This window comes from Crocuta crocuta, unplaced genomic scaffold (genome assembly GCF_008692635.1).
Source record: "Crocuta crocuta isolate KB4526 unplaced genomic scaffold, BGI_CrCroc_1.0 scaffold10, whole genome shotgun sequence".
NCBI lineage: Eukaryota > Metazoa > Chordata > Mammalia > Carnivora > Hyaenidae > Crocuta > Crocuta crocuta.
The window spans coordinates 6,533,514-6,545,849 of NW_027527551.1; the positions used below are offsets into that span (position 1 = coordinate 6,533,514).

At 35.6% G+C, this 12,336-nt stretch overlaps 1 protein-coding gene across 2 annotated transcripts in view; it reads left to right on the forward strand.

The window, feature by feature from the left end:
* Positions 1-10,246, forward strand: part of PCNX4 (pecanex 4) — a 37,409-nt gene extending 27,163 nt beyond the window's left edge. For both annotated transcript variants that reach the window (XM_077768904.1, XM_077768912.1), the window contains exons 8-11: positions 1,447-1,550; positions 4,521-5,557; positions 5,946-6,132; positions 9,540-10,246. In XM_077768904.1, coding sequence (XP_077625030.1) covers positions 1,447-1,550; positions 4,521-5,557; positions 5,946-6,132; positions 9,540-9,791 — 1,580 coding nt within the window. In that variant the 3' untranslated portion in view covers positions 9,792-10,246. The remainder of the gene's footprint in view (positions 1-1,446; positions 1,551-4,520; positions 5,558-5,945; positions 6,133-9,539) is intronic.
* The last annotated feature ends 2,090 nt before the right edge of the window (positions 10,247-12,336 follow it).

Below are 12,336 nucleotides of genomic sequence, written 5' to 3' on the forward strand. Positions count from 1 at the left end.
TGGAGCGGGGACAATGAGGTAATATTTCACACACATCTGATTGGCAGAAATGTAAAAGTCGGACATTACCAAGTACTGGCTAGGGTACGAGAACAGGAATTTGCTGGAATTTGCTGGAAGAGAATATAAATTCATATAACTACCTTGAAGAGTAAATTAATAGTCTGTAGTAAAGACACACATATCCTATGGCCTAGGAATTCAGTTTTAGATTCCATAGTTCTAATTCGATTCTAATTCTAGAGAAACTCTTGTACATGTGTTCTGGGGGTTCCAAAAACCATATCCAGGTTTGATGATTTGCTAAGAGGACTCACAGAGCTCAGTATAGATTAGTACTAACAGCTAAGATTTATTATAGCAAACGGCTGCAGAACAAAATCAATGAAGAGAAAAGTTATATGGGGTAAGACATGGTGCAAGCTTCCGGATGTCCTCTCCCTATGGAGTCACACAGAACATGCTTAAGTCCCCAGGCACATGTTGTCACAACATGTGTGGGTTATGGTGACTACCAGTTATTTGGGGTTTTATTGAGGTTTTCTCATGTAGGCATCCTCTGCATGTGCCAAAATTCCAGACTCGCAGACGGAAAGCAAGTGTTCCATATAAACTGCATTGTTTACACAGACTGTTCAGGCACAATGAGATTTATCAGGGAGAGTGGTGAGGATTCTTCTGAAATACAAGTTCCCAGGTGCCAGCCATCAGCCAGCTTTGCAAGCAGGACTTTCAAAGGGTAGCAGTCAATTCTGCTGTGTTAACTCTACTGCACAAAATGTTCTGTAGGCAGACTTGAACAGAGATAATTTCTTCAGTATTATTATATAATAGAAAACTTGGAACAATATGGAATATGTTTATTAACAGGGAAATGAATGTTCAAATTTAGCTATATTCATACAATGAAGTCTCAACCACGGGTACAGTAATGACTTTTCAGCTATTTGCAGTCAACATGGGCAAATCTCAGAGACATAATGTTGAGAGAAAACTAATTTCTAAATTTTTGCACAAGTGTGGCAGGTAGCATTCTATTTACACTTTAATACCACAAAACATTTTTGTATGTGTGTTTATAAAAATGTCCAAAATGCTTTAAATAATTAATGTGAAGTTGGCTTTTATACATTTAATATTTATCCTCCTATATTTAACATGCAGTTAGAAGTTTATATAACAGGTTCTAATCTGTTGTTTCTCTGAAAAATATATCCTTGAATTTTTATGTATTATCACCTATAAATTTTCTCTTCTCTCCCTGTTCCTATAAAGGCCTTAATTTAATACCTCCTAATATGCAATGAATCATTGTTTCTATTCTTGACATAAAGAGAGCATAAAAGGAGCTATGAATCATTCCAAGTGTGATCAATTTTGAAGATTCACATGGCAAAATAAAATAAGCCTGAATATTACTTACTTTTTTTTTCTAATTTGTTTTAGGTCTCCTCTTACCTGGGTCTCATTACTTGGGCCGTTTTCAGGATCGTTTAATATGGATAATGATTCTAGAATGTGGCTATACTTACTGCTGTGTTAACATTAAGGTCAATGTACATTTTTTTATAGTATGTGTGTAAAATTTTACCTGTTACAGACACATCATACACTGAATAGCTGAATTTAAGAGTATCAATAAATTACCTGTGAAAACACCTAGGGATTTTAAAGTATGTTTCAATTAGCACGTATTGATAGGTAGACTAGTACTGATCATTTAATAGAGCATAGTAAGAAAATATACCAGCCCCCTTTTTGTCTGGTCCTATTCTTTTTATCCCTATCTGGTTGAGCATCTCAAAAGTGTGACTCGGTAATATTGTTAAGAGGGAATTCTCAACTTAATAAAAAAACAAAGAAAAACCTGATTCTTACTCCCCTACCTGCTACACCAATGTTTTCTTTTAAAAAAACAAAATTCTTTAAGAGAATTGCTTGTAATCAAATCCCACATTTCATTTCTCCCATCTCTCTTCCAACTGTGCTTTTTGACCCTATTACCTATTACTGTGCCAAAACTGTGCTTGTCAACGTCTCCACTGGCTATCACGTTGCTAAATCCAATGATCAGTTCTCAGACCTGCTCTTATTTGACCTGCCTGCAGCATTTGGCACAGCCGGTTTTCTTTTTGCTTGTTTCTTGCGTCATTCCTTGTCAGTCTCACTTGATGGCTCCTTCTCTTTTCCTTGATCTCTTGCATGAGATGACTTTGACATCAGAGTGCCCCACAGCCCAGCAGTCCTTGGTGACATTTCACAACTGTTTACTTCCATGCCCCACAGGCAGTCCCACAAGACATCCTGTTGGCTCTGTCTTTAAGCCGTATCCTGTATCCTACCACTTTTTACCACCTTGCTGTTAGCTATCTTTATCTCTTTCCTGGGTAATTGCAGTAGCCTCCTAATTGGCCTCCAGCTTCCACCTGTGCCTCTCTCTTGTCTGTTCTCAACTAGAGTGATCTTTTATAAAGTCAGATCATGTCACTTCTCTACTCAAAACCTACAGTAGGTCTTTTTTTTTTATTCAGAGTAAAAGCCGGGGCCTCGAATGGTCAGTCTCCCTATTTCCTCTTGGCCGCATCTACTACTTGAATCCTCTCAATTGTCCTCACACAGTTAACTCCCTTACCACCTTCAAGTCTTTGCTCAAATGTCACCTTCTCAGCGAAGTCTACTATGGCTGTCCCTTATATTCCCATATGTATTCCTCTACCATCCAGCTCTCCTAGTCCTCCTTGGCTTGCTTTACTTTTTTGTTATTTTCATAATACTTACACCTTCAAACAAACTATGTAATTTACTTATTATTTTCATTGTTGATTGTCTATTTCCCTGTACTCTCTAATGTAAATGTCACAAGGGCAAGGATTTCCATTTGAGGGGATATATCCTAAGCCCCTGGAACAGTGTCTGTCTGGCACATAATAGGCCCATGATAAATATTTATTGAGTGAATAATGAATGAGTCAATGTTTTTGTCTTACCACAGACTAGATAAAATTGCTGGTGACTAAAAAGTTTTTTTCTTTAGCCCAGTGGTTCTCAAAATTCAGTTCCCCAGATTAGTAGTATTAACATCTCCTGGAACTTGTTAGAAATGGACATTCTTGGGCACCACCTCAGACCTACTAAATCAGAAACTCCAGAGGGGAGCCTAGCAATCTGTGTTTTAGCTGACCCACAGTGATTCTGACTCACGTAAAGTTTGAGAACCTAGTCTAACCAGTACAAATAGGAGAAGGCAAATTTCATGCAAAATATTGACGGCATTTTCATTTCTTCACTTAGGCTCCATTTTTTAAATGGTATGGTTTTATAATACCTAATAATGTGGGTCCTTTATTGCTCTTCTGTGCTCTATTATGCATGTAGTATAAAGATACTTTTTTGGTGGCTATCTTTGTTTCTTTTTTATTTTTTGGACACAAGGTGGCTTAGCAGTACCATCTTACCAACAGTTACATGTTATATGCTTTAAAGTTTACAAAGCACTTTTATTACTTAAATCTTCACACCCCCGTCTGCTGGGATTATTTTTCTTTGAAAGAGAAGGAAAAGGAATCCTAGGATAAGTGACCTGCTCAAGGTTGTGTACTAGTACTTGGTAGAGCCATGATTTAAAAATGGGTTCAGATGTCACATTTCATGTTCTTTCCCTGGATCCTAGTACAACCTGACAGCATTGTCTATTATAAAGGCACAGGTCTTTTCATAAAAATGTGTAAATGATAGTAATAATAATACTAAACAGTGACTTTGTCCATCCTCTTCAAGGGATTCCTTCTAGGGAAGTAATAAAAGTGTGTTTAAAATTCATACAAAAAATAAAAAATAAAATTCATGTAAAAACACATTCATCATATTCATTCATTCTATGGCTACTGTGTGTCAAATACTGGTTTAGGTACTGCAGATATAGTAGTAACCAAAAGATAGCTGCTGTATGGAAATTACATTATAGTTGGAAGAGACAGTAACCATATACATAAATCTGTATGATGATGATGATGATGTTATGATAATTGAAAAACTGGAAGAAGAAAATTTGAATAATTTATTCAAATTATGGCATATCTATACAATAAAATAATGTTCTCATATAAGGTAGGATACAAAACTACTGTATATAGTGTATAATTCCAGTTTTGCCTTTTGCCCTCTAAAAAAATTTATATTTAAAAAACTTTATGTAAGTGTGATTCAACCTCAACTGTACATACAGTCTTTCAAAATTATGGTTATTTTCAATAGTCAATTAAATTCTTTTGCCAATTTCTAGTGGCATCTCTATAATTTCTTTTTAAATGGTAGCATTATTTTTCACCTCTGTATGCAACAACAAATTGTAAAAGTACTAATAAGTGTGAGTAAACGTGTGGCTCTTGAGTTAAAGAGATTTTTTTGCATTTTCCATATTTTCATTATGAGAATCCAATCCATGAGCATGTACAAAAGTCGTTGCTTTTCTCTGTGTAATAAGGACTTAAAAATTCAAGTACATTGTATCTCGTCTTTAGGGCTTAGAATTGCAAGAGACATCCTGTCATACTGCTGAAGCTCAAAGAGTTGATGAAGTGTTTCAAAGTGCCTTTGAACAAGGATATGCAAGAGTTTGTTCTATTAATGAACACTTTGGAAATGTCTTGACACCCTGTACTCTTTTGCCAGTAAAACTCTACTCTGATGCCAGGAATGTTCTATCTGGCATAATCGATTCTCATGATAACTTAAAAGAATTTAAAGGTGACCTTATTAAGGTACTTGTGTGGATACTTCTTCAACACTGCTCCAGAAGGCCCAGAGTGCAGGAGGTTGTTCACAAAGCTGAAGATCAAGGGAAAGCATCTCTAATAATCCTGCCTGCTTTGAGTGCTTCACCACAGACCCAATCCCCAGAAGACACAGATAGTTTAAATTCAGAGATTTTGGATGACTGGTCTGATGATAATGTTTTTGGTGATGAGCCAGCTATCAAAAAAGGAAAAGAAGAAAAAGATCAATTAAAAGTTGTTCCAGGTATAAATTTGCCTATTCCAGGAGCAGTGGAATCACAGGAGGTTGGTGATCATTCAGTAAGTACAGTTCCTGAAAATAATCTTTACAAGGCAGTTATATTGGGATACCCTGTTGTTGACAAGGGAAAACAAAAAGACGTGGCATATATCCCTCTCATGGAGTTCAGTTGTTCTCATTCTCACTTGTTAAGCTTACCTGAAGAGTGGACATCTAACTGTTTGCCTAACTCCAAAATGAGGGAGATGAACTCATTATTTCCAGAAGAGTGGTACCAGTTTGTTTTAAGGCAGTTGGAATGTTTTCATTCAGAAGAAAATGCCTCAAATGTACTGGAAGAAATCGCAAAGGACAGAGTTTTAAAAGACTTTTATGTTCGTGCAGTAATGACTTGTTATTTTAGTTTATTTGGAGTAGACGCTATGGTTCCCAGTCCTGGTCACATATTAAGAGTTTACAGTGGTGTTTTGCCTTGGTCCCTTGCCTTGGATTGGCTCACAGAAAAGCCAGAACTGTTCCAACTAGCACTGAAAGCTTTCAGGTAATTCGTTTTGATTATATACAAATTGTAACTGGCAGAAAAATGATTTTTTAAATAACCTAGAAGGAGAAACATTTTTATTTCTAATTTTAAAAAATAATCACTTTGCTAAAAATGGAAAAAAAAATGCTTAGTATGTATAGTGATTATACCAGGAGTACACTTTAATTTCTACTTCCTTGTATTTTATTTATGTGAAGAACCTGTTTTTCATATGGCTTATTGGATTTCTTCACTTTCACTTCACTCCATCATTTCTCCCTGAAATATGTAGGATTTTAGTTCAGTGTCTTAAAAATATTGATTGAGCAAAATCTATTTCATCTATAAAGTGGATTTTATAAATTTTATTTAAAATTTTAAAATTCTTTGTTTCTCCATTTTTAAGGTATACTCTGAAACTCATGATTGATAAAGCAAGTTTAGGTCCAATAGAAGACTTTAAAGAGCTGACTAACTGCCTTGAAGAATATGAAACTGACTGGTACATTGGTTTGGTATCTGATGAAAAGTGGAAAGAAGCAATTTTACAAGAAAAACCATACTTGTTTTCTCTGGGGTATGATTCTAATATGGTAAGGTTTAAAATGTGTTTTTAAACATTTTCATATATTAGCCTTAAAGAACGGAAACCAGTTCTAAAGTATTTGAGCTAAGTGATAGAGATATAACATTCTGGGCATGGGCCTGTTAATCATATTATTAAAGTATGTGTAATCATGACTTTGTGGCCAACATAGTACAGTCTGAGAATGACTGGTTATTTACTTTTGCAAACCTAATATGAACTCATTATAAATGTTGTGTGGCCATTGTGCAATAACTGACCTGTAGGATAGCCAAGTAAAGTTAATGTACTATAGCATATCCTACTAAATGGATTAGATTCCTATGGCAAATTTGAGTAATGAGTTATCACTTTGGATTGGACTCCTAGAAGAAAAATTAATTTATAAGTGGCAAAGCATTACTTTTGCCAACATCCATGTTTTATCTGAAGCAAATCTGACCTGTGAAAATTCAGGGAGACTCCAAATAGGGAATGACCCTTTTTTTTTTTTTTTTTTTAAGAGAATAGTGCCTGTTCTCATTACATTTAAAATGTCATAAAGTGTGCACAGTATGATTCAATGTTACACACTCATTGTAGGTTTCACATCTGGCAGTGCAGCTTGGGGAGCTTCGCAGATGTGCTCCCTATCAAAAATGATGAAAATTATTTTGAAAAACCATTTAAAGACTTGGAAATGGTCCAAAGGACATAAAGCAAATGAAGGAATATTTATACAAGAGTACTGACTAAAACCCAGCAATAGTGAGAGACTGCAGTATTTGAACCAAGACCCATTCCTCCCCGACTCAGCTAGACAGAAACTCTGCTTGCATTGATACCATCAGGATGGGTTCTCTCTCACTTCAGCTCCTGGTTGAGGACTCTTTTCCTGGGAGAGGCAGGGCATCAGCATTTCTTACCTTACTTCCAGCTACCTGTTGTGAGGCTAGGTTCTGGGCATGTGCGGTCAAGAGGTAAGAACTCCTTTCTGGCCAACCCATCTCTTTGGATGGAGGCTTCACTCTGGACTTGGTGATGCTGAGAATAGTGGAGACCTGACCACCCTTACCTGCTTGGCGGATGGAGGTTCTACACTGGGAGAGGCAAGCAAAGACGACCCAAGGTTACTGCCCCTCTTCTATGTCCTAAAGCAGAGGTGTCTCAAAGAGAAGCGTGCCATTTTCTCACCCCCAGATACAGGGCTCTGGCTCAGAGGTTTTGCCCAGTGGGAGAAACAGATCATTAAAACAAAAGAGAACTCTACATCTCTTTCTAAAGGAAATTATTTTATTTGCAACAGTGTGGATACATTGACACCTAAGATGCTCTCAAAAACAATGGAGCTTGTGATAAAAAGTAACTAAGAGATTGGGGCTAGATGGCTAGCCAACCTAGATGGCTCAGTTGGTTAAGCATCTTACTTTTGATTTTGGTTCAGGTCATGATGTCAAGATTGGGGAGTTTGAGCCCCACATGAAGCTCTGCACTGGCAGCACAGAGCCTGCTTGGGATTCTCTGTCTCCTTCTCTCTCTCTGCCCCTCCTCTCCTCATGCTCTCTCTCAAAAATAAATAAGACATTAAAAAAACAATTAAAGGGCTATGGTAAATTTGTTAGAGATATAAACTAAACTGTAAGCTTGGTAGATAAACAGAACCAGGGAAAGAAACCATAGAGAAAACCTTCCTGTGGTCAAAAAAAAAAAGGAGCCCAAGCTTAATTGGGTCAGTCTGTGAAGCGATTTACATTCCAGGTCATTGTTGAAAATGTAAAGCAACCGCCTGGCAATAATAGGAGCTTAGCAGCTGGGTGTGAGTCTTGATAGATGAAGAGAGCCCTGCTAAACCCACTGCCATCTCCTGGTAACTGAGCATTCACAAGGTTGCACTCCCTGAGGAACCACATCAAAGACTTCACACTTATGGGGGAGTTAGGGATTAACTTGACTAAAATCATCCAGCTACTCACTAAACTAAGCAAATAACATTATATAATATTGTTATAATAGTAACACCGAAAACATGCAAACAAAACAAAAATAGATAAATAGGACTTTATCAAAAGTAAAACTTTTTGTGCTTCTAAAGGCACAATCAAGAAAGTGAAAAGACAACTCAAAGAATGGGGGAAATGTTTGCATATATCTGATAAAGGACTTGTTACTAGAATATTTAAAGAACTCATACGACTCAATAATAAAAAGATTTTTATTTAAAATATGAGCAGATTTTAAAATGAGCATAGGATCTCTATAGATATTTCTTTAAAAGGAGATATACAAATGGGGCAGTAAATAAGTCCATGAAAAGATGTTTCAACATCGTATGTCATGAGAGAAATGCAAATCAAAACCACAATGAGATATCACTTCATACAAGGACATACTATGATGGCTGAAATAAAAAAGGCAGATAATACCTATTGGATGAGGATATGGAAAATTAGAACTCTCATACAGTGCTGGCAGAAATGTAAAGTGGTAACAACATTCAGAAAACATTCTAGCAGTTTCATAAATGATTCAACTTAGAGTTATCATATGACTCAGTAATTCCACTCCTAGATATATACCCCAGAGAAATGAAAACACAGATCCACATAGAAACTTGTACATGGATATTTATGGCAGCATTATTTATAACTGATAAAGGTGGAAACAACCCAACTGTCCATCAAGTAATGAGTGAATAACCAAATTGCAGTTTATCCATACAATGGAATATTAGTCTACCATAAAAAGGAGTGAAGTACTAATACATGCTACAACATTAATGAACCTTGAAAACATTATGCTGAGAAGCCAGTCACAAAAGACCTCATATGATTCCTTTCATAATTTCCATAAAAGACAAAACTATAGAGATAGAAAGTATAGTAGTTGCTTATGACTGGGAGAATTAAGGGATAGGAGTATAATAGCTAAAGAGTACAGGGTTTCTTTCTGAGGTCATGAAAATGTCCTGAAGTCATGGAGATAGTTGTATATGTTTGAATATACTAAAAAACTACTGAAATACGCACTTTGTATGAGTAACTTGTATGGAAATGTGAATTATACCTCAATAACGCTGTTTTTAAAAAGAGCCTATTGTGTGATTGTCCACTGACTAGTATTTATGACTTGGGCATCGTTGAGACCTGATAGGGTGAAGGAATAGAGAAGGAAAGGAAAGAGAAGTAGCTGAGATTTTGCTGTTTGGGTGACTGAATGAATGGGTATCATTTCAAGCTTATTTCAGAGAGCTACCAAAGAGAGGCGATTCTTGATTCTGAAGACAAGCAACTCATGTGTACATTTTAATACACCACTTTCTGTTTAAGTTTGCCTAACTACAATGGAAGTTTTCTCTGAGTTTATACATAAAATGTAAAGGCCTGAATATAATCTCTCTTTTTTTTTTCTTTCCTGTCCCCCTTTTATACTTTAAAGGGAGTTTACACTGGAAGAGTACTTAGCCTTCAAGAATTGTTGGTACAAGTTGGGAAGTTAAATGCTGAAGCTGTTAGAGGCCAGTGGGCCAATCTTTCCTGGGAGTTGCTTTATGCCACAAACGATGATGAGGAACGATACAGTATCCAAGCTCATCCACTACTTTTAAGAAACCTTACAGTGCAAGCAGCTGATCCTCCCCTGGGATATCCAATTTATTCTTCAAAACCTCTCCACATACATTTGTATTAGACTCCATTTTGACTTGTAAATGTATTGTCATCAAATGAGATGTTTTTTTCATTCTAGAAAAGTAACAATGTGATTCCTCCTAACTTCACCGGACTTCTCTCCTCCTACAAGTCAGAGCCTCAGAAAAGCTAAGCTCTGTAAAGTTGATTCTCTTAGCAATCTTAATGGTTAAAAAAACAAACAAACTTTGTATAACATAAAAGTTAGAACTAGTTGGCCAATATTTGCACCCTGTGGATTGTGATAGGCTTTAGTAAATATAAAACATTTGTATAAGATTAGATAATGAATTTTTTAATGCTTTCTTAAATATGTGATAGGGACTTGCCTTACAGAAGTCAACACCTTTGTAATTTTTATGTACTTAGAGAAGATACACATACCAGTGTTTTTAAGTAATGATAATCGATCCTATTGAAGACTGCAAAATGTATATATATTTATTTGAAATATTAAATTTTATAGTATTTTCAAACTTCATGCTGTTTTATTTTAACATGATCTAAGTATTTTCATATCATCTCTTCATTTTCTTTTCATTTACTTCAATTCAGAAACTTCAAAAGCCTTTAATAAAACCTCTTATAATAAAATATTTTCCTTTCCTTTCCCAGTATCCTATTGATATATGTGAAAGAAACTGGGTTTAACTTGTTCTTCAGGATTAATGGTGTTTGTTGACAACATAATGAGTTCACTGCTAGAGGCCATTCTGTAGATCTGGCTCTTTAAGCATTTCTTTTCAATTGAATATACTGCTTCTTAAGAATGACTTACCCAATAGGACTAATGGTTACTAGTGTTATAGGTATCTGAGCTAAAGACAGAAATAGTAGAAAAATTTTCATAACATGATCAGGATATTCATTCTTTTGCTGCTTATAGATACAGAGAAGAGGTTGGTGGTTGCATGAGGAGGGTAGGGGTGGGTGAAGTGGATCAAAAGGTATAAACTTTCAGTTTTAAGTTAGTCATGGGGATATAATGTACCGCATGGTGACTGTAGTTAATACTGTATCACTCATCTGAAAGCTGTTAAGAGTAGCTCTTAAAAGTTCTCATCACAAGAAAAAAAAATTTTAACTGTGTGACAGATGTTAACTAGACTTATGGTGGTGATCATTTCACAATATATACAAATATTAAGTCATTATGTACACCTGAAACTAATACATTGTTATCTGTCAGTGATGGCTCAATTAAAATATTAGTAAGTTGGGGCGTCTGGGTGGCTCAGTCAGTTAAGTGTCCAACTTTGGCTCAGGTCACGATCTCGCAGTTAGTGAATTCGAGCCCTGTGTCATACTCTGCGATGACCTCTCAGAGCCTGAAGCCTGCTTCAGATTCTGTCTCCCTTTCTCTCTGCCCCTCCCCTGCTCTTGCTTTGTCTCTCTCTCTCTCAAAAATAAACATTAAAAAAAACTTAGTATTTTCTGAATTGCATGATCAATGTGGCCAATAAAGATATTAAAACATGCTTCCAAGGTTGTCCCTTTGAAAAAACACTTATGATACACGTGGATTTGTTTTATTATCTAATTAGATAATAATTAGAAGATTTAAGATAAAAAGGGATGATGAAATTTTTTGTCCTTTAGCCTTAATAGTCTCAAATCTCAATAGAAAACAATACTAACTCTTGCTTCAGAGAATAACCTTGGAAGTTGATTAAAAATCATTACAAGGTTTTATTTATTTTTCTATGTTTTTTTTTCCTGAAGAGTATACTTCTCATACTTCTGTGAGGCAATGCAAATATTAGAATGAATGGTTGGTATGCTAAGAAGGCAGATGTAAATGTTTACTAGAATATGGCTATAAAAAAAAAAGATGAGGAAAGGTCTCAACACAATAATCTAAGTTCCTACCTTAAGAAACTAGAAAAGAGCAAAATAAACCCAAAGTGAGCAAAAGGAGGAAAATAATAAAGAGAAAAATCAATGAAATTGAAACTAGGAAAACAATAGAGAAAAATTTTAAAAGCAGTGGTTCTTTGAAACTTTTCAATAAAATTGATAGAATGAAATAAAGAATATCACTACAAATAGGGGCACCTGGGTGGCTCAGTCAGTTAAGTATCTGACTCTTGATCCTAGCTGAGGTCTTGATCTCAGGGTCATGAGTTCAAGCCCTGCACTGGGCTCCACACTGGGTGTGGAGCCTACTTAAAAGGAAATAAAAAGGTATCATTACAAATCAAGCAGACATTAAAAAGATAATAAGGAAGTACTATGAACTTTATATTCATAAACTTGACAACAGAAAATGATTCAATTCTTGAAAACCAGAAACTACTAAAACTTGACCAAAATGAAAACGGAGATTAAATAGACAATCTCAATATACTATAGCCACTAAAGAAATTACAATTTTAATTTAATATCTCCTGAAAAATAATAGATACTCTGGCTTCTTTATTTTTAGATTGATCCATGTTGTTGCATGTATCAATAGGTCATTTTTGTTCCATTATATGCAAGAGTCCCCAGTTTGTGTATTCCTTTCATCTGTTGATGGACATTTTGGTTTTTCAGTTTGGGACTAT